Raw genomic sequence first — 20,973 nt, forward strand, 5'->3', positions numbered from 1 at the left:
GGGGGGGTGGGCGGCCCGTGAGGCAGTGGCCTGGCTGTGGGGGACAGAATGCCCCAGTACTGAGCAGCCCTGTCGAGATGCCTCATTGTAAGGAGCCCTCTGGGGACTTTTTCTATGTGGGTAGCTTTACTAGGGTGATTTTCTAGGTGAGTGACTTCTGAACTGTAGACAGGAGACCTGTACCTCAGGGTCACGGTTAAATGATGAGCAAGCCCGTATCCCCAGTCACGGGTCCCGCTGCTGCCTGTGCCCTTGGGATTCAGAGATGCCAGTGTGACAGGGAGAGGCCTGGCCCAGGGTCTGCGAGCAGGAAGAGTGGAGAGGGGTCACCCTGCTGAGTCACTGACAGCTGTGGCGCTGGGCTTAGCACAGAAAGGTGAGATCCAGGAGCAAGGCGGGTGCTTCAGAAGGCCACCGGTCCTGTAGCCCAGGCAGCCTGCCGTGCGTTGGCCGCCACCTCCCGCTCAGGAATCCTGTCTGTCACAGCTCGCCAGCTGGCTTTCAGCCTGGCTGCCCTGACTCCTCCGGAACCAACCTTTCTCAGGCCCAGCTCGACCCCATCACTGCTCTGCACAGACCATGACCACCAAGACGGCCTGCAGCTGCCAGGATGTTAACTGCAGCGGGACTGCAGACGGGTTCTCAGCTGCATTTTTTCTACGCTGAATACGTTACTTTTGTAACCAGAGAAAAAACGTAAGATTGTGTTCTTGCTGGGGGAGGCGTCCCACCTCTGCTTCAGACTATGCTGCTGCGTGGCCCACCCACCTCACCCATCCGCAGCCCCTCCCTCAGGAGGAAACAGGCTGCATTCTGCCGCCTCCCGGGGTCCCTGCTCTTCTGTTGCTGTGTTGTCTGTTCCCTGGGCACAGGGCCAGCAGGTCTCACGCGCAGGCACATGTGCTGCTGGATGCTACTGAATGTCTGTCACCATTTCACTCACTCAACGGTGAGTCTGTAGCCACAGAACGCAGTGAGTGTTTAGGCTCAGTTACTAACAGACGCCAGTGGGACACTGTTGGTTGCCTTACTTTAATGCTGACCTAGCAGCCCCGACAGGAAGCTTCAACATAAAGCCTTGACCGTGAGAAGTGTGGGTGCGTCTTGTCGTGAGCAGGTTCATGGCTGTGCTCCATCCTCAGCCCGCTGATTTTTGGTCTTTTGTCCTTTGATCCAGCAGTTCCCACGTGGATGTTGTACTGCTTCTGTCCTGGAGAAGAAGAGTGAGGTCCAACTCTGAGCAGACACCACGTCATGTGGCACAGGGGGCTGACGGGCGTAATCAGGTTCAGGGTGCCTGTTCCCTCACCGGCCTGTCCTAAAAAGCTTGCCAGGCGCTTAGAAAGGGCCCCACTACCTCCAGCAGAAGGCCAGGAGCTTCGAGGCACCTGCAGGAGGTGGCGGGGGCTGAGCAGGACCCACGTCCCCGTGCTCAGCGTCCCCTGCAGCCAACTTGGCCCCTCCCTCACGGCCCTCCCACCTCATTTTTTATGGGGGTGGGTTTCTCAGAAGCATGGGCCGGGCGCAGTGGCTCACGCCTGTAATCCTGGCACTTTGGGAGGCTGAGGTGGGAGGATCACCTGAGGTCGGGAGTTTGAGACCAGCCTGACCCACATGGAGAAAACCCGTCTCTACTAAAAATAAAAAATCAGCCGAGCATGGGAGTGCATGCCTGTAATCCTAGCTACTCAGGAGGCTGAGGCAGGAGAATCGCTTGAACCTGGGAGGCAGAGGTTGTGGTGAGCCGAGATCACGCCATTGCACTCCAGCCTGGGTGACAAGAGTGAAACTCCGTCTCAAAAAAAAGCATGGTTATGGGGGATGTCTGGGCCTCTGATGGCCCCACGTCTGTGTGACACCTACCTGTTGACCTACCCGGCTCCTGGGGTGATGTCCCTGACCTGGGTGCGGCACTCACCTTGATGTTGATGCCGTGGGCAGTCAGGCCCCGGCGCAGGGTGTCGCATGCTTCCAGCAGGGGCTGCCTTTCTAGGAGCTGCTGCCGCTGGGCGTCCCCCGTGGCCTCGGGCATGGCCAGCGCAAACTGCCGGACCTTCTGCCGGAACCGCACCAGCTCGTCCACCACACCATGCAAGGTAGCCTCGCTGCCGTCTCCTGAAACGTACTGAAGCCAGCACGGCATGGTTACATCCCCTGGAGACTGTGGATGCCCCCCTCCCCACCCCGTGGTTGGGCTCTGGGCCGAGACCCACCCAGCCCTGGGCTTCCCTGATTCCCTACAGCTGGGCCTCTTTCTGAGTCTGGCAGGGATGGGTACGGCCCGCAAGCGCTGGGCTCTGGGCAAGTCTCCACTCTCAACTCTGAGCATCTGTCGTCCAAGCAAGGCTGAGTGATGCTCACTCGGGAGTTGGAAGGGCTGGGGGCTGCACGCCGCCCCGCCCTGAACACAAACGCTCCCTGGGTTCCAGACCCCACGCAATTGTGGCCGAGGTATCAGGAGCAACCTGAGGATAAGGCTGGGGGGCAGCGACTGAGCACTTGCACACGCGTGTTTCGGCAAATGGTCTGAGATTCACAGCCTCAGGTGCTGAGGACGGGATTTGCGCAGAAGGCCTCGCGCTGCCCTCCCACTGAGAATAGATCCTGGGGCGGTGTGGAAGGGGCAGCTGTACCTATTTGTTAAATCCATGTGTGTAAAATAAGAAACAGACACAACATTTGACCTTGGTGTCAAACTACTTAACCCTCCATACACCCCTCAGTTATTGCTTCCACGATAAAAGACAATTTTTGTTATTACAAAAATATGAGCCCAGAGTGGGCCCAGACATTGGGCCTTGCGGCCGGAGGAAGGTGAATGAGATATCTTTGACAAGGGCTAGGCAGAGCTTGGCCAGATCCCACTTTTCTTACTCAAAACAGACTCTGGAAAGCCGCCCCTAAAAATGAACATGTACATTGCAAAAACTTGGGTCATCTCACACCAGTCGACTTTTATGTGATTGGCAACAGACGCCGGACTGCTGGAAAGGGGAACTAAGTCTACCAGGTGATCAACAGGTATACAAATGAGCCAAACTTGGAAAAGACACTATAGTTCTCTGTTGAGAGCCAGCGAGACGTGTTTGGCCCAGAGCCAGGCCTTCAGCACGCCTGCTCGGGCCCCAGTCCCAAGCGGCGGGACCCTCGGGGTGCCGGGCAGCTGGTCTAGAGTGGCAGCCCCCGTCCAGGCAGCAGCAGCCGAGCCACACCCCAAAAGAGCCAGAGCGCCTTGTGCTGAGAATTCTACAAGGGTGTCCAAAGAATGACAGGGATGTTCAAGGACACAGCGCCAGCCCCAAGGGGCCTCCATCAGCCACATACAAAGTGATGGTGGGGGACTTTAAGAATAAGGCAGGAAACCTCAAATCTGTATTGATACAATAAACGAGTTTTAGGTGAGCCTGGTAAGGAAGAGGACATTTTCATAGGATCCAAGTCTCTCTGCAAAAACGCTCTTGAGTTACAAGGGAAGAGAAGGAATGTGGAGAAGCCTGGCAGCGTCCACCTTCACTGCACAGCCAGGGTGAGCCTCGCTGGGAAGGTGCAGGTGACTCGTGCCTGTCGGGGAGCCCGTCCTGTCCGTACAAAGCGTGCCAGGCAAGGGGGCTCAGGTCGCCAACTTGCCCTCAAATGGGTCAGGAAAAATGTTCTCTTACTGTGCCTGTGACTTCTGCACATTCTGAGAGTCTTTGAACATAAACGTGTGTGCAGAGCTGGCGACACTCTGTTGCTGAGATGGACTCATCTCTGGTTCTGCGCACGAGAGTTTGCCAACTGCAGAAGTAGAATTGTGCAATTCCAATTAATAAGTATTGGCTCTGAGTGTGTTTATTTTTCCAGGAAAGTAACATGTTTTTAAACAGGTAAATACATTAGTGTGGCATCATAATGCTCTATTCCAAGTTAAAAGGGTAAAGGTTATTGTCCCAACATGGAGAAAATTCCAGAATTAAGCATTTAAAATAATAGGACCTACCTGTTGATTTGCCAGAGAAATTCCAACAGTTTCAAAAAACTGTTCAAAGTAAGAGATGATGGCACCAAACACAGCAGGACTTCTCGGCCCTCCAGGTTCCTGTAAGAGATCATGTCGCGGAAGCTCCTTAAAAGCAGTCTTGATGGCAGTGGGCAAACGGAATTCAATGTCAAAAGACAAAGGCTTCAGCAGGTCACTTCAGTCTGGCCTTTCTCCTGGCTTCTATGGAGGGAGGACACAGCTCTGGCATCGGCTACCTCACTGCAGACCATACAACTATAGCTGCATGAGGAATCTCTTGTGCCTCAGTTTACCCATCAGTCATGTGGGTGGTGACTAGCTCATCAGGCTTCGCGGGTGAAGCATGACCGTGGAGTATGGCAGGTGGCGCATGGTAGGTGGAGGCTGAGTGGGCACTGGGCTGGGTTTCTCAGAAAACGGGGAAATCCTGGTACGTGGCTCACATCAGTTACCAAGCACAGAGACCCTTGTGTGACACTAGCCTTAGTTTGCAGGTGCCCCAGAATTGCAAAGGTTGGGAAGGAAAAGCGCAGGACAAAAGCCAGCCTCTTTACTTGTCCCCGCCCCTTGCCACAAGAGGCCCCTGTTGCCCTAGAGCTGGGCCAGCCTGGTAGTGCCGGCAGCAGCTGCGGTGAAGGCAGGAGGCCGCGGACGGGCTGAGGAGGAGGAGCTCCCGTGCAGGAGCAGCCTGGCTGCTGGACCTGCCCCAGCCCAGCCTGGCTGCCTTCAGTGCGGGGCAGCCTGTTCCTGCAGCCGGCTGTGACTCAAATGCCCGCCCCCCTCAGAGGCGAGCCCTGCGCGTCTGCAGTATTTGGACCAAAGGCACCCGGCAAGGGCACATGGCACCCTGCCCCACCTGCTGGTGCTCTGAAACCCAACACTGCACGCAGCCAGGGATGGAGACCTCCACAGAGATGCTCAACTAACAGAGCATGTGGCCAGAACCCACAGGTGTTTCCAGAGGTGGGAGAGGCACAAACATCCTCGGCTTCCCGGGTCATCAAAGGTCACAGGGCTCCTGACGCAGCGCCTCCCAGGGCCTGGCAGGGAGACCCTCAGACGTGCAGGAACCAAAGCCTGCCGCCACTTTCACGGTCTTTGTCCCACCTGCCAAACACTTGCAGTGACCCACGAGTCCAGGCTCAGACCCCTGGGTGCTTGGTGTGGTCATCACACTGGGGTGCAGATTGCATAACAGTGCATTGGGGTAAATGGGTCTTTCCTTAAAAAGTTCCCCACAAAAGCTCTCTGGGAAAGGGCCATGAATGCAGTGGGGACATGAGATGTGTCCCCTGAGGATCAAGCACACAGAATTTCTTAACCTCAGGGGCTCCTGAGAGCTTGTTCCCCAGGTGGCCCTGAGGCCCGGGAGGGTCAAGCCCCAGGCTGGGTGCCATCCCGTGTGTCAGCAGCAGACTTGGGCTCCATGAGTTCCTCCACAGAAGCTGCGGGAGGCGAAATCAGCAGAGATGCCACCCAACCGACATGAGAAAAACCCACCAGAGGACCCGACCCATGCCCCTGGCAGCAGGACCGCGAGGCCACCTGTTCGTTGAGCTACCTTCAGGGACGCCCTGAGCTGTCCATTCCCGTGGTGTGCAAGGCCCAGGATGGCATCAACCACCCTGGGTGTGTCAAAGTCATCTGCCAAGGCCGCCTTCACGGCCCTCTTGGTGCTGGAGAGCCTGAGGGAAGAGGAGAGAACAGTCACAGCAGAGGGAGCTCCACTCTCCCCAGGCGGCCCCCACACCAGTCCTTCCCCAGGGAGAGACGCTGGGGGCTCTAAGCTGGGGACTTTCTCTAGGTCTTATTCCCAAAGACTTGAGTTCCTGAGTAGCAGAAAATTATGTAACATCAACTGCAAACTGTCATGTTACCCCAAGAAAAAGTCCCAGAGCAGAGGTCACCTGTGACACTTAAAATACAAGACACACGTGGGCATTTTCATGATGGTTTTAAAAATCAATAGATATTGAGGGGAGTGGCAAGGAAGACTCGGTGGGGGAGAGACGGCACGGCTGACCACTCACAAAGAGAGGCTAGGGAGGCCCAGCCCGGGGCTCCCGGATCTCAGCCTCCCGTGGCCACTGGCTGCCTACCCTGCTGAAGCGGCAGGGGTGGGTTATCACCAAGACCATCCGGAAGACTCTGCACGCCAGGATGAATGTGCAGCGCTGCCCAGGACACCCGTGGGTGGGGAGTGGAGGCGATGCTGTGGGCCCAGGCCTGTGTGTTTTATAGATTTTGGCTCCTCACCGTCAGGACTGGGAGGGATGAGCAGCTCCGCTCCTCGCACAGGGAACCCGAGCCCAAAGCCACTCTGAGCAGGGGGCTCAGAGCCCGAGGGCCCCAGGCACACTTCCTGCCCAGCGCCGTCTCCCTGGGACGTCTCGGGAGCCCCTGACCCCACACCTCCTGTCCAGCACCCAGTGTCCTGTGGCCTCTGGGGAGCCCCTGACCCCACACTTGCACCTCCTGCCCAGCACCCTGTCTCCTGGGGCCTCTCTTGGCAGTCCCTGACCCCACACCTCCTGTCCAGCGCCCTGTCTCCTGGGGGCCCCTCTTCCCCTTCAGGAGCCCACCAGCAGCACCCAGCAGGCCACAGGAGGGGTGCCACGCCGGGTGCTAGGCGGGCCTCTTACCTCTCCCACAGCATCGCTTCCCTGACGGAGCCGCAGGCCAGCTGCCCCTTCATGTAGGCACGTGCATCCTCCAGGAAAGAGCCCAGCCCCAGGAGCAGCTGCTGAGCTTGGAGCATGGCGCTGTCACTGTAGTCGATGGCTGAGGAGGAAGAGATGGTCACTGAGGCGGTGCCCACCATGCTGTGCCCCTGCCCTGGTCCAGCAGAATCAGTGTTTTCTGAGGGCACTGCCACCCAGGGACCACACGGAGAGCGGGACATGTGGCTCTCACTGCCCTCCAGTGACCGCGAGTCCCTAGGCCCACTGGACACAGACCACAGGGTCTGTCCCAGCTCAGTGGCACCTGCCGTGGGAGAACAAGGTGGCGGTGGAGACATGCTCCCAGTGCTTCCAGCCAAGAGGTGCATTTCCACTGACGGATGGAGGTGCGGATGAATGGCTGGCTCTGGAAAGAAGGAGCCGCGCCCTGGATGGAGGTGTGGATGAATGGCTAGCTCTGGAAAGAGGGAGCCCCACCCTAGGGTCAGAGGCACCTCTAGGGAAGGCCCCCCCCAGGGAAAGTGCCTGTGTGTGATGGGACAGCCCAAAGGGGGAGGGAGGAGCAGTCCCCAGACCTGGCTTTAGAGTCTGTGGGAGTTTCTTAGGCCACCTGGATGAGGAGCCCAAAGTGGAAGGGAGGAGCAGTCCCCAAACCTGGCTTTAGAGTCTGTGGGTGTTTCTTAGGCCACCTGGATGAGGGGCCAGTGTTTCTGTTTACATCTGTTCATTTCTTGTGGTTTCTAGTCTACTGCATTCTGATGGGTAAGACAATAGGAGTGAATCGCTTTGCAATGATCACATATCCTTGGATATCAGCAGAGCCAGCCACACATTTCTAGAACCTTCTCGTGCCTACTCTGTTTCCCAGGCTGTCTGAGTCCACAGTCCATGCTTTTGAGGAGTGCTGCTTTAAACAGCTCTTTGAAAACCACAAGAATAAAAAGAGCCTATCTGGACACATATGCTGAAAATTACATCTCAAGATGCCTACAAGTCCTGACTTCAAAACGAGAATTCCAAAATCAGACATGGCTTCAAGCTGGAAGCAACACAGTGAAAACCTCCCCCAGGGCTGTCTAATATCTTACTTAACATTTTTCCTTTTTTTCTAAATTCACTTTCAGTTTTTACTTTGAATAGCTTGATAGAAAAGAGAAAAAGCCAGAAACCCACAAAGCGATCTGACAAAATTTAAAGATAATATTCGGAGACTGATAGAGTTGATGCATGGGAGGCTGTTAGAATAAGATTACCATTAATGACACAGCAAGATGAGGCATCCAGATGGGGAGGGGCAGACAGATGCCCAGGATGGAGACGCCTTCTGCCTCAAGGTCAAGGACAGCTGCATTTCTCCAAAGAGGATTCTGCTCTACAGATGGGAGACGCTTCTCCAAAGTGTCAGTGCAGCACAGACTTCAAGGGATGCCACCACCGTCCCCCTCCATCTTCCCAAAGGTGAAGAAAGCATGTCTGGGAAGATCCTGAACTCCCACACCATTCGTGGATGGAAGCTCAGACAGCAAGCGACGGCCCAGCTCCTCATGGCCACCTCTGACCTCGGCGGGGTGGGGCAGTCGTGTCCACTGTGGGGATCCACGTCCTGACTAACCTTGTGTTCCTAGAAATCCCTCACCGGCAGATAGGTGCCTCCTGAATCCCACCCAAAATTCCCACTGGGAATGTGTTCCTGAAAGAGCTGCCCAGGCTTGAGAAAGCCTCTTTTCAGACCAAACTTCGTATTCAAAGCTCAAAAAGAACTGCACACAATTAGGACAGTCATACAAGATGCTGCCCCTAATCCTGCCACAATCTGCGAGAAGGGAGGCGGGGCTTCCGAGGGCAAAGAGCCCCTGGGAAGGGATCCGCGGGGAACAGCTTTGAAAGGACCACAGCCCCCAGCCACGAGGGGAGCAAGCACGAGCCGGGGAGAGAGCTCTGCGCTCGCACACGGGATTCATCTCCGCCGCCTCTGCCCGTTTCCAGCAACACGGAGCCAGGCGGAAACAGTTTCTCCAGCCCATTCGCCTCCCCGACTCTTCCTCTCACGGCACGGCTGGGCTGCTTTCATCACGCATAAGTGCACACCACACACACATGCTGCACGAGGCCAGGCGAGCACGAGGCTGGCGACACTTCTTTCTCAAGCTCGTGCGCCTGTGAGCGCAGGTCCCCTGGGCCGATGCACTGCAGTTCCACCCAGGGGAGAGGTTCAGACCACGTCTCAGAAAACCTGAGTTTGCAGTAGAAAGCCAACAACGTGGCGTCAGAGCCAGGATAAAGACATGGCCCAAGGTAGCCTTTCGGTGGTCAAAGGTGCAGATGTCTGTGTGCCCCACTCAAGCTGACAGAGCTGCAGGCCGGGTGGGGTCTGTGCCAGGCCGCAGCCCGGGTGAAATTCTGCAGGCACAGCACAGGGGAGGGAGATGGATGGGACCAGCCCAGGGGCTCACCCAAACCCACCAAAGCTTTGTGTGTGACATAAAGTGTGCTGGCCAGATAGATTCACCCCATGGGGGAATGAGAATAAACTATGTTTTGGCTGCATGTCCCCACTCCTATCATCTTCATTAAAAAGGTGAAATCATCAATTTGGAGCAAGAGAGCTACGTAGGAGGGACAAGAAGGGGGAGAGGGAGGTGGCATGACAACAGCAGCAACCCAGGGCCTCGGCAGTGTCAATGGAGCAGAGGGGACACCAGAGGCCAGAAGGACAGCAACCCTCGCTCACAAGGAAGGAACTGTCACCATCTCCAGAGGACACTGGCCCTGCTCCTGCAGCACTAGCCATACACTGGGACCTTATTGCCAGTTAGGTGGTCAAGCCAGGCAGGGCAGTATCACTGTCCCCAGCCCTCACTTGCCACCAGGGATGCAGCTCTGGATAACGACTTTTTTTTTTTTTTTTTTTGAGACAGGGTCTTGCTCTGTTACCCAGGCTGGAGTGCAGTGGTGCGATCTCGGCTCACTGCACCTCCGCCTCCTGGGTTGAAGTGATTCTCCTGCCTCAGCCTCCCGAGTAGCTGAGATTACAGGTGCATGCCACCAAGCCAATTTTTTTGTATTTTTTTCAGATGGAGTCTTGCTCAGCCACCCAGGCTAGAGAGCAGTGGCATGATCATGGCTCACTGCAGCCTCTGCCTCCCAGGTTCAAGCAATTCTCCTGCCTCACCCTCCTGAGTAGCTGGGATTATAGGCACACATCGCCATGCCTGGCTAATTTTTGTATTTTTAGGAGAGACGGGGTTTTACCACGTTGGCCAAACTGGTCTCGAACTCCTGACCTCAAGTGATCCACCTGCCTCAGCCTCCCAAAGTGTTGAGATTACAGGTGTGAGCCATCGTGCCAGGCCTTTTGTATTTTTTGTAGAGATAAGATCTCACTATGTTGCCCAGGTGGGTCTCAAACTCCTGGACTCAAAACATCTGCCAGCCTCAGCCTCCCAAAGTGCTGGGATCATACACGTGAGCCACCATGCCAGGCCAGTGCTAGACAACTCCTGGCCAAGAGCCTAGCCCGGGGCAGCAGGCAACTGTGCAGCATGGGAGGAACCGTCATCACCCATCCAGGAGACCTTGCTCTGCTACACACCGTTCGGGGAAGTGCTGTCCCTGGGCAGGGCAGGCAGGGTCACGTTTGAGGGCTCCCATGTTCGGGGCCGTGCCAGGCTGGCCCCTTCCAATCTCCCAGTTCACACAGCAGGAAGCCGAGGTGCTGCGGGTTCACGACTTGTCCAGACCCAGAGAGAAGGAGTGGAGAGGACTCGAGCTTGACGAGGAAGCCCACATCCACTGCGGGCCGAGCCCAGACCAGCGCTGGGATCCCTCGTCCTCTGGGTTCACTCTCAACCCGAACCGTAAGGCACACAGCAGCCTCACTCAACAAGGTTCTGCTTATTCTCTGGTCTGCATTTTGCTGTTCTCAGTCCTGTCAGAATGACTGTCTCCGAGCTGGGGGGGAGTCCACTCCGCGTGTGCTCGGCTCACCTGAGCGGTAGCTGCTCCGCAGGCAGAAGAACCGGAAGACATCGGGGGAAAAGGTCTTCAGAAAGTCCTGGTAAAGCGAGAGACAGGCAGTCACGAGGCTTTGCTTTTACGCTTCGCACTGTTCAGAGAACATGTTACTTTCTACAATTACATAAGTTATCTCTACCTATCAAGAAATCAGGAACCTTGATGAAAATGAGCCCTCCAAACACAATTACCACCTGTTTCCTGGTGATTTCCTCACTGAACTTTCCACGTTCGATCTCAGTATTTGTGGAAAGAGCAAGAGAAAGCCGGTTTGCCCTGAAAATCCGCACCTGCGCAGGCTCCAGGAGGAGCGTGTCCTGTGCTCAGCCTGGGCTCTCTTTCTGCACGACGGGGACGTGGGACAGACAGCATGGAGCGATGCTGTGCTCAGGAAGAGACCAGGTAGGTGGCGGGAGGCCACCAGCTCTGGCCTGCCTGCAGGCCCCCAGGAGAAGCTTGCGGTGAACGTCAGAGCCGGCTGACCTCCAGCTCAGCCCAGCCAAGGGGCGACAGCCTCACTCATCCTATTTGGTGGCACAGTTCTTGTAAACACTGGGCTAAAGCATGCGCTAAGCCTGTCTCTTGAAGACTAAACCACCCAGCTTCTGATTAAACCTAAGTAAAACTCAGAACCCAACCGGTATCCTCCTATAGATCATTTAGAAAACGTCTGTCCAGAAAGAAGTGGAGCTTTCTATATGAGGAAGCTTAGAAGAGGTCATTAGAGGCACAGCAAAAGCAGCGCAGCCCTCAGCAAAACCTCCTGTGGGGCGCTCAGGGTTCAGCTCTGGCAGCTACTTTTAAGAGATGAGATGAGTGGGGGAGAGAAGGAAGAGGGCTCTGCCCAGCTTGGGCTTCCACTGTGGCCCCAAGAAAGAAAGCCGAGCTCCGACTGCACCCCTGGCCAGGGACGCGCTCCGACGGGAGCCCGAGTGGCTCCTTGCCTGGATCTGCAGCACATGGTGCCGGCTCTGACCAAAGCCCCCTTTCCTGCCACCACCTCAGAAGACAGAACTGGCTCACCCCATGCCTGTCCTCTGCGCAGGAAGCTGTCGCTGACCTTGCTGGAGTGAGAATTGCATTTCCGTCTCCCTCTGGTAAACCCGATCCCCTCTTCTCTAGGCTGATGGGCAGCAACACAAGCCCAGAGCACAGGGGCTGACACCAACCCACAGTCTGCACCCGCTCATCAGAGCTCAGATACCCACTTCCTCTGCAGGGTGGTCGTGGGAGCACAGAGCTGCCAGGGAGAGTGAGCCGGAAACGGCGGAGTCCAGCTCAAAATACTGCGTCACAACACATGGTATTTTATAAGGCATAAAAGACCAGTCTAAGGCCATGCTGCTCAACAACCCTACTGAGAGCAAAACAAACACAACTGAAGAGCGTCTTGGGGTAGAAGGGGCTGTCCCTGCTGCAGGCTGCAGCGGCCTCGCCCACCCAGTAGGAAGGAGGGGGCTCCCTGGACTGCTGAGCTGGAAGGAGGAGGACACTGCTCCACCTGCCTCCAGGGCTCAGTCCCTTCAGAGGACGGAGCAGGTCTGGTCTGTCTTCTACCAGGAAGGAGCTCAGCCCCCACCCCACAGCCCAACTCCTGTCTGCCTGTGCCTGAGGCAGTGAGGGGCATTCTCATGTGGGGTGGCGTTAATCAGAAAGCTGCTGGGCCAATGCCCTAACACAGGGGTGCTCAACCTGGGGTCCACAGACCTCCTAGGGGCCCACAGAGAGAAGGTGGGAGGGCGGGGAGATCTGTGAACTGGGATGGTTCAACAGTTATGTGTTTATTTCTGCCAGCCTTGCACCGAAATGGGTATTTCCTTCGATGGTCAGTGTAGGCAGCAAACACATCCGGAATCACAGAGCCTGGCATGGTGGCCACAGCTGCCACGGGTGACCCCACAGGGATGACATCACACACCACAAATCACACGAGAGGATGGCAGCCATCAGACCCCACCCACGCTGAGCTAACCGCTGAGTCAAGCAGAGCCCCCGCTCCGCTACTTCAGTATCATCAACGGCCTTTGGGATCCTATGTATTTTATTTTATGTATTTAAAGCAAATTGTAAGGCTGGGTCCACAGACTTCACCAGGCTGCCACAGGGGCCTGGGGTGGGGAAGGGGGCTGGGGTGTGTGTGTGTGTGTGTGTGTGTGTGTGTGTGTGTGAAGAGCCCCTGTCCAATCCAACAGTAGTTCATCAGTAATCACACTGGAATTCAATTTCCGTCTGTCCATCTCCCGGGTGCTCCTTCCCAAATTGTGAAAAAAGGAATATTACTCCTGGGTCCTCTAATTCGCAACTCGCAGGCTCACTTGAGACCCTCCCTCACCCGAGGTGCTGTGGTTCCAATTAACGCACACAGCCATGTCCTGCTGGTTTCAGTTCAGGTTGCGCCCTATTTAGGTCTCCAGGTTTCGGTGTGGAAACACCACTCCACAAGCAGCCTCCACGCTCCCCACTGCATTCCAAAAACGATTTCACCTGGCTTTCTCTCAAAGGGGTTTTCCTCTCAGAATGTAAACGCATGCAGAATTAGCCTCAATGTGTTTTCACAAATCTAATAGTTCTCTGAAACCCCAACAACATTAAAGGCTTATCTTCCCTGCTCTTGCGGGGGCGGGCGCTACTGCAGCGAGCTATAGTACTAGTTTTAACAGAAATCTGGAATCTAATCTTTCTAGAGCATTGAGTTTCTACGGACTAAAGGAGAAACATATTATAACTTCTTCATTACACAGTATTCTGACAATGATGTGAAAACTCTTGAATACTGTGGGTGCACACGGACATTAATTTTTTAGCGTGTGCCTGCTCTGTGCCGGCTGATATCAGCAAGTTTCTATACTACTCCGGTTCCACCGTGCAACCTGCCACGGCTACCTGAGAGGCAAAATGTGGCGACGGCAGTGTAAGCTCGTGCTGGAACTCTCCAGGAGGTAAGCAATCTCCCAGAGCCCAGGCCGGACGACCGGATCGGCCTTCAGGTGGGGACGGTAACAAGCCATGTGAGCCCCAGTGACCTCACGAGGTAACAGGGTGCACACTCACAGGGAGCCCGCTGGGTACATATGCCAGTTGCCGAGGGACTTCCTATGATGCCAGCGCTGCACACACCCCTGGAGCCCCTGGGCAGAAGCAGGCACCAGAGCCTCTCTACTGGGCCAGGCCCTAGCTTGCTTTGAGACGTACAGTAACTAGAAAGCAGGTTTTAAACCATTATCTGAGCTCCAGGGTTGAGCTCTTTCTACATGGACCGTGGCCTCCATTACACAGAAAGCATTGGGTTTTCACCCAGGCTGTCATAAAGGTCTATCAGTGGTGTCCAAGACAAAGAGGACTGGCGGGAAAAGGGTCTTATGCTAGAAACCAGGAATGTGGCAAGTATTTTTAAGATGTGGGGCAATAACTTAACATCTCCAAGGAACTATGGGCTAGGGTAGGTGCGAGCTACCAAAAATATAAATGAAAAATCACCAGTAAATACATATAGACAAATCAACACAGCAAATAGACAAAGGCATGGACATTTAAAATCTAGTTGCCATTCTTCACAAATTAACAAGAAAAATGGGCCAGATGCCATGGGTCACACCTGTAATCCCAGCACTTTGTGAGGCTAAGGCAGGAGGATTGCTTGAGCCCAGGAGTTTGAGACCAGCCTGGGCAACATAGTGAGACTTCGTCTCTAGAAAAAATACAAAATCAGCAGGTGTGGTAGTGCACGCCTGTGGTCCCAGCTCCTCAGGAGGCTGAAATGGGAGGTTTGCCGGAGCCCACAAGTTCCAGGCTGCAGTGAGCTAGGACTGCACCAGGTGCCACTGCACCAGGTACCCAGGTGACAGCAAAACCCTCTCTCAAAAAAAAAAAAAAAAAAAAAAGGAAAAAAGGTAACCTGATTAAAATTCTAATTTGATGCTGGAGAGACCTGGGAAACAGACATTTTAATCTACTGCCAGTAGGAATGTAAATCACACTCGTTGATAAAGTCACCAGGGGCTCTGTCCAAAACATTCCGAATGTGCCCGTATCTTCTGATGTGCGATTCTACCTCAAGGCACTTTTCTCAAGTCACTAATCATTAGATGTGCACAGATATTTAGCTAAAGGATATTCATCACAGCACTGCAGCCTGCAGAGTACAGGTCTCACAAACAAGCCCAACAACAGGGAAATAAAATCACGGTGCCTCACTGTGGCTGCTAAAAATAATGCAGACATGGCAATGTCTGTGAAAATTGAAAATGCACATACCCTAGTGGAAAATACAGTAGGATTTAAATGACCATCAATAGGGGATTCTTTAATTAAGCTGCACCCACACACTGGACTACGCAGCCATTCGAGAGAATGAACCAACTCCATATGGTAGAAAACCGACTGAGGCCAAGAGATTAATCAAGCAAGCGCAAAACTACACGACTGTGTGTGAAGGGAAAGTGAGAAGCACAGCTATAGGGAGATGTGTGCACACACACACCTGCTCCGAGAAAACTAACTGCTGCTTCAGGAGGGAAGCCGGGCAACAGTGAACGTGGTCGGGCAGGAGGCCTGCTTTCCAGACTTAGTACCTTTGAGTTTTTCTACCGTGTGCTTCTCCGTCTTGTCTGCAGTTTTCAAACTTTCTGAAATTAAACCCATCATGTCTATAATCAAATTAAAACCTCACTTAAATTGTTAGGGAAGAGGCGGCATGCATACGACACTGCCTCATGAATGAGACAGAGGAGAAAGGTTTATGTGTATTGGCCTATCGTGTGTAACGGAACACAGGAAGACGAATCCAAAACAGAGAACACAACTGTGGCTGCTGGGGAAGGAATGGGTGCAGGCGGGCTCCAGGCCAGCCTTCTCCATGCTCTCTTTAGTGTTAATGCTGAACCCTGCAAATGTTTCACAGATATGACAAATAAAAGTAAATTGGGACTGGATGCAGTGGCTCACGCCTGTAATCCCAGCACTTTGGGAGGCCGAGGCAGGTGGACCTGAGGTTAGGAGTTCAAGACCAGCCTGGCCAACATGGTGAAACCCCATCTCCACTAAAAATACAAAAATTAGCTGGGTGTGGTGGTGTAGGCCTGTAATCCCAGCTACCTGGGAGGCTGAGGCATGAGAATCACTTGAACCTGGGAGGCAGAGGTTGCAGTGAGTTGAGATCACACTAATGCACTACAGCCTGGGTGACAGAGCAAGACTCTCAAAAAAGACAAAACAAAAAGTAAATTGAAAAGGGGAAGAGAGAGACCACCACACTGGAAACAAACAGAACAAATGAACCTCTTGTGTTAATGAAAGGAGATCATTACATGCTGCGAGTGTATGTGCAGACCACAGAGCTTTAGTGGGGTGCAGTCTATAAGAAAAAGAAATTTCAGTCCAGAATAGGTGAATCACAGAAACAGAAAGTAGATGAGCGGCTGTCGGGGCTGGGAGGAGGTGGGAGTGAGAAGTGATGGCCCATGGATGTGGCGTTTCTTTTTGGGGTGATAAAAACGTTCTTAGAGGCCGGGCGTGGTGGCTCACGCCTGTAAGCCCAGCACTTTGGGAGGCCGAGGCAGGTGGATCACAAGGTCAGGAGATCCAAGACCATCCTGGCTAACATGGTGAAACCCCGTCTCTACTAAAAATACAAAAAATTAGCCAGGCGTGGTGGTGGGCGCCTGTAGTCCCAGCTACTCAGGAGGCTGAGGCAGGAGAATGGCGTGAACCCGGAAGGCGGAGCTTGCAGTGAGCCAAGACTGTGCCACTGCACTCCAGCCTGGGCAACAGAGTGAGACTCTGTCTCAAAAAGAAAAAAAAAAAACGTTCTTAGATAGTGGTGGTTTCACAACTGCGAATATCTTACAAACCACTAAGCAGTACCATTTAAATAGTATACTTATATAGTATGTGCATTACATTTCAATAAAGCTATTAGTTTAAAAAGAAATAAGAGAAGCCTTAAGTTTTACTCAATAGTTTTACTGTTAATGGTAATATTGGTATTAAGTTTTTAAATTTATTTTGTGTGTATTTTAAGATAAAACAAAAAGTTGATATGCTCTTATAAGATGTTTAGTAAGAGAGGAAAATAAAGAGCTAAAACTAAAAAGCCCTGTGATATTAAATTTTATTTGGATATATCAAAATTAACCCAAATAAGGAATCTATTGTGTATGTGCAGGTTTATCTCCCTCTCCCCTAGCTCTGACCCCTGAAAAAGCGTAGACGCAGTGTCACTCTGGTAGCAATCAACATCGCAGTGCCCAAATCTTGCCTTCAAAATCCCATTTCCCCTCAAAGGCAGGGTGGCTGCTTGGAGAAACGGCAGGTCTGGGTAGGAAAGCAAAAGGCAGGCATGTGCAGGAGGGCACAACAGAGGCCGAGGGGCCTGTCCCTGGGGGACCAGAGCCAGTCAGAAGAGCCCTCCCTGGCTAAATCCGGGATGATTTCAACACCCAAAAGATAATGACTGAATTGACAATACACTAAATAAATATAAATCACTGACTCTGTCTACTAAAAAAAGAAAGACAAAAACACTTTTCTTTAAGAAGAATGCCAACTAATAAATGTAAAAGAGGGAACAATTAGACAACCATGACTTTGCAATAACCAATGAAATACATGATCAAAGTGAAGCCTCTAAAACCATAGGGTGGAAGGTTATTAGGAAACAAATTACCATGCAGCATGCCACCTCTCAGATGCTTAATATTCATAAGAAGAAAATAAACTCTGCAGTAGAGGGATTTGGTAGTCATTCCTTAACAAATGGTAAAACTTACCATCATGAATCGTAGGACAACCTGACCTTGCAGTCCCCAGGGAATGCACTGTGAGTTCACAGCATCCACTACAAGGTATTCCTGCCAAAAAGCTTCTACCTGGATCAAACTGACCCTTTAACCCTCACTTCCCGTGAAACGAACTACAGGAGACAGAAGAACAAGCTAAATGACAACACAATGAAACAGACAAATCCAAAATGTGGGATGTTCAACAAGACAAGTGGCTCAATCTCTTCAAAAAGTCAACACCACAGGAAAAATAAAAGTAGAAAGACTGCTGTAGATTAGATTAGAAACCTAGAAAGAACAATGAAATATAATTCAGCCTAAAGGAAGGAAATTTTGACATGGAATAAAGGAGCACAGGTGAATCTTGAGGACACCATGCTAAGTGAAATAAGCCAGTCACAAAAGGACAATTACTATGTGATTCCACTTACACGAGATCTAGAGCAGCCAAAATCATAGACACAGAAAGTAGAAGGGTTGTTGCCAAGGCCTGGGGAAAGGGGAAATGGGAAGTTGTTCAGTGAGTCCACAGTTTTGGTTTTACAAGATGAAAAAATTCTAGAGATCTGTTGCATAACAATGTGAACATATTAACACTACTGAACTGTATGGTTAAGATGATAACTTTTATGTTACGTGGTTTTTTTAACCACATTAAAAAAAAAAACCCTAAAAAGACACAACATACAAATGCAACACATGAACCTTGATCAACTCCTCATTTAAAAATAAAAGTATAAAACACATTTTGGGGATAACTGGAGAAAACAGGCCAGGCGCGGTGACTCATGCCTGTGATCCCAGCACTTTGGGAGGCTGAGGCAGGTGGATCACCTGAGGTCAGGAGTTCCAGACCAGCCTGGCCAACATGGTGAAACCCTGTCTCTACTAAACAAAACAAAACAAAAATTAGCCAGGCATGGTGGTGTGCACCTATAATCCCAGCTACTCGGTAGGCTGAGGCAGGAGAATCATTTGAACCTGGGAGGTGGAGGTTGCAGTGAGCTGAGATCACGCCACTGTACTCCAGCCTGGGTGATAGTGAGACTAACAAACAAACAAACAAACAAACAAAAAAACAGACTACAGACTAGATAATATTAAGAAATTACTGCTAACTTTTTAGGTGTTTGGATTATGTAGGAAAGCATCCTTATTTTTAGGAGTTGGTTACAGAATAGAGAAGTGTGATGATGTCTTCAATGTATTTCCTAATGGTCAATAACAAGCATTATATACAGGTGTCCATGTGCACACATGCTCACACAAATGTGCACATGCACACACACGCTCACCACTCCCATAAACACAGATAAAGCCCCTGAAGGGTACCACAGCCTGCCAGCCCTGAATATGCCTCCCTGGCATACAGATTATTTTGAGCTAAGGACCACTGAGAACAAGCAGATGCAGGAAATGCTCTAAAAACAGGGTGCAAGTTTTCCTTGTAAACAAAGCTCCCAGTTGTAAAAGATGTATCCTGCTGTAGCAGGGTGAGGACTCCCTAACAACTCTCAATAGAGAGGCTCAATTTGCAAAACATTTTACTCAACAATCCTTGTTTATCACTTTTCCTAGTCACCCTCCCAAAACTTGCCTGCCCCTCCTCAAGCCCAAATCTCCTTTTTTTTTTTGTTTGGCCTAGCATGGTTCACAGGCAGACCTCAGACATACTGAAGGGTTGGTTCCAGACCACCACAATAAAGCGAATATCACAATAAAGCAAGGCACACATATTTTCTGGTTTCCCAGGGCATACAAAAGTTATGTTTACACTATTATACTGCAGTCTATTAAGTATATAATAGCATTATGTCTGAAAGAACAATGTACGTACCTTAATGAAAAAATATTTTATTGCTAACAAAAATGATAACAATCATATGAGCCTTCAGTGAGTCATCTTTTTGCTGGTGGAAGGTTTTGATTCAATATTATGGCTGCTGACTGATCAAGGTAGTGGTTGATGAAGGCTGAGTTACTGTGGCAATTTCTTAAAACAAGACAATAATGAAGTCTGTGCCATCAATTGACTCTTCCTTTCATGAAAGATTTCTCTGTAGCATCCAATGTTTGATAGCATTTTACCCACGGCAGAATGTCTTTCAAAATTGGAGCCAATCCTCTCAAACCCTGCCACTGCTTTATCAACTAAATGTATGCAATAGTCTAAATCCTTTGTTGTCATTTCAACAATGTCCACAGCATCTTCACCAGGAGTGGATTCCATCTCAAGAAACCACTTTCTTTGCTCATCCATAAGAAGCAACTCCTCGTTTGTTCAACTTTTATCATGAGGTTGCAGCAGTTCAGTCACATCTCCAGGATCCATTTCCAATTCCAATAGTTCTCTTGCTATTCCCACCATATATGCAGTGATTTCCTCCAATGATGTCCTGAACCCCTCAAAGTCAACCATGAGAGTTGGACTTAACTTCTTTCAAACTCCTGTTAATGTTAATATTTTGACCTATTCCTATCAATTATACATGTTCTTACTGGCATCTAGAATGGTGAATCCTTTCCAGAAGGTTTCCAATTTACTTTGCCCAGCTCCATCAGAGGAATCACTATCTATGGCAGCTATAGCCTTATGAAATATTTTTCTTAAATAATAAGACTTAAAAGTTGAAATTATTCCTTGATCAATGGGCTGCAGAATGTTCTGTTAGCAGCATAAAAATATTACTCTCATTGTATGTCTCCATCAAAGCTCCTGGATGACCAGGTGCACTGTCAATATTTGGAAAGGAATCCTTTTTTCTGAGCAGTAGGTCTCAACAGTGGGCTTAAAATATTCAGTAAACCATGCTGTAAATGGATGTGCTGTCATACAGGCTTTGATATTCCACGTATACAGCACAGGGAGAGTACACTTAGCATAATTCTTTTTTTTTTTTTTTGAGATGGAGTCTAGCTGTCGCCCAGGCTGGAGTGCAGTGGCACAATCTCGGCTCACTGCAACCTCCGCCTCCCAGGTTCAAGCGATTCTCCTGCCTCAGCCTCCCAAGTAGCTGGGATTACAGGTGTCCACCACCACGCCCAGCTAATTTTTGTATTTTTAGTAGAGACAGGGTTTCACTGTGTTGACCAGGCTGGTCTCGAACTCCTGACCTCATGATCTGCCCACCTGGGCCTCCCAAAGTGCTGGGATTACAAACGTGAGCCACTGCACCCAGCCGATTTAGCGTAATTCTCAAGGGCCCTACGATTTTTTGAATTGTCAATGAGCGCTGGTTTCAACTTAAAGTCACCAGCTACATTAGCCCCTAACAATAGTCAGCCTGTCCTTTGAAGCTCTGAAGCCAGCCATTGACTTCTTTCTAGCTACAAAAGTCCTAGACAGCATCTTCTTCCAATAGAAGGCAATTTCATCTACATTCGAAAGATCTGCTGTTTAGTGTGGCCACCTTCATCACTTATTTTAGCTAGGTCTTCTTTCCTTCAACCTCACAAACCAACCCCTGCTAGCTTCCAACTTTTCTTTGCAGCTTTCTCA

General features: G+C 51.4%; 1 protein-coding gene across 8 annotated transcripts in view; it reads right to left on the reverse strand.

The window, feature by feature from the left end:
- Positions 1-1,013: 1,013 nt before the first annotated feature.
- Positions 1,014-20,973, reverse strand: part of CARS2 (cysteinyl-tRNA synthetase 2, mitochondrial) — a 66,715-nt gene continuing 46,755 nt past the window's right edge. For 4 of the 8 annotated variants that reach the window (XM_063595864.1, XM_063595863.1, XM_063595862.1 and 1 more), the window contains 5 exons: positions 10,669-10,735; positions 6,643-6,781; positions 5,562-5,685; positions 3,980-4,078; positions 1,014-2,125 (listed from right to left, as the gene is read on the reverse strand). In XM_063595864.1, coding sequence (XP_063451934.1) covers positions 1,751-2,125; positions 3,980-4,078; positions 5,562-5,685; positions 6,643-6,781; positions 10,669-10,735 — 804 coding nt within the window. In that variant the 3' untranslated portion in view covers positions 1,014-1,750. Of the gene's footprint in view, positions 2,126-3,644; positions 3,778-3,979; positions 4,079-5,561; positions 5,686-6,642; positions 6,782-10,668; positions 10,736-20,973 lie in introns of those variants that run through there. The other 4 variants (XM_034936981.3, XM_034936982.3, XM_008957457.5 and 1 more) reach the window with 2 other exon arrangements.

Source organism: Pan paniscus, chromosome 14 (assembly GCF_029289425.2).
Source record: "Pan paniscus chromosome 14, NHGRI_mPanPan1-v2.0_pri, whole genome shotgun sequence".
NCBI classification, from domain to species: Eukaryota; Metazoa; Chordata; class Mammalia; order Primates; family Hominidae; genus Pan; species Pan paniscus.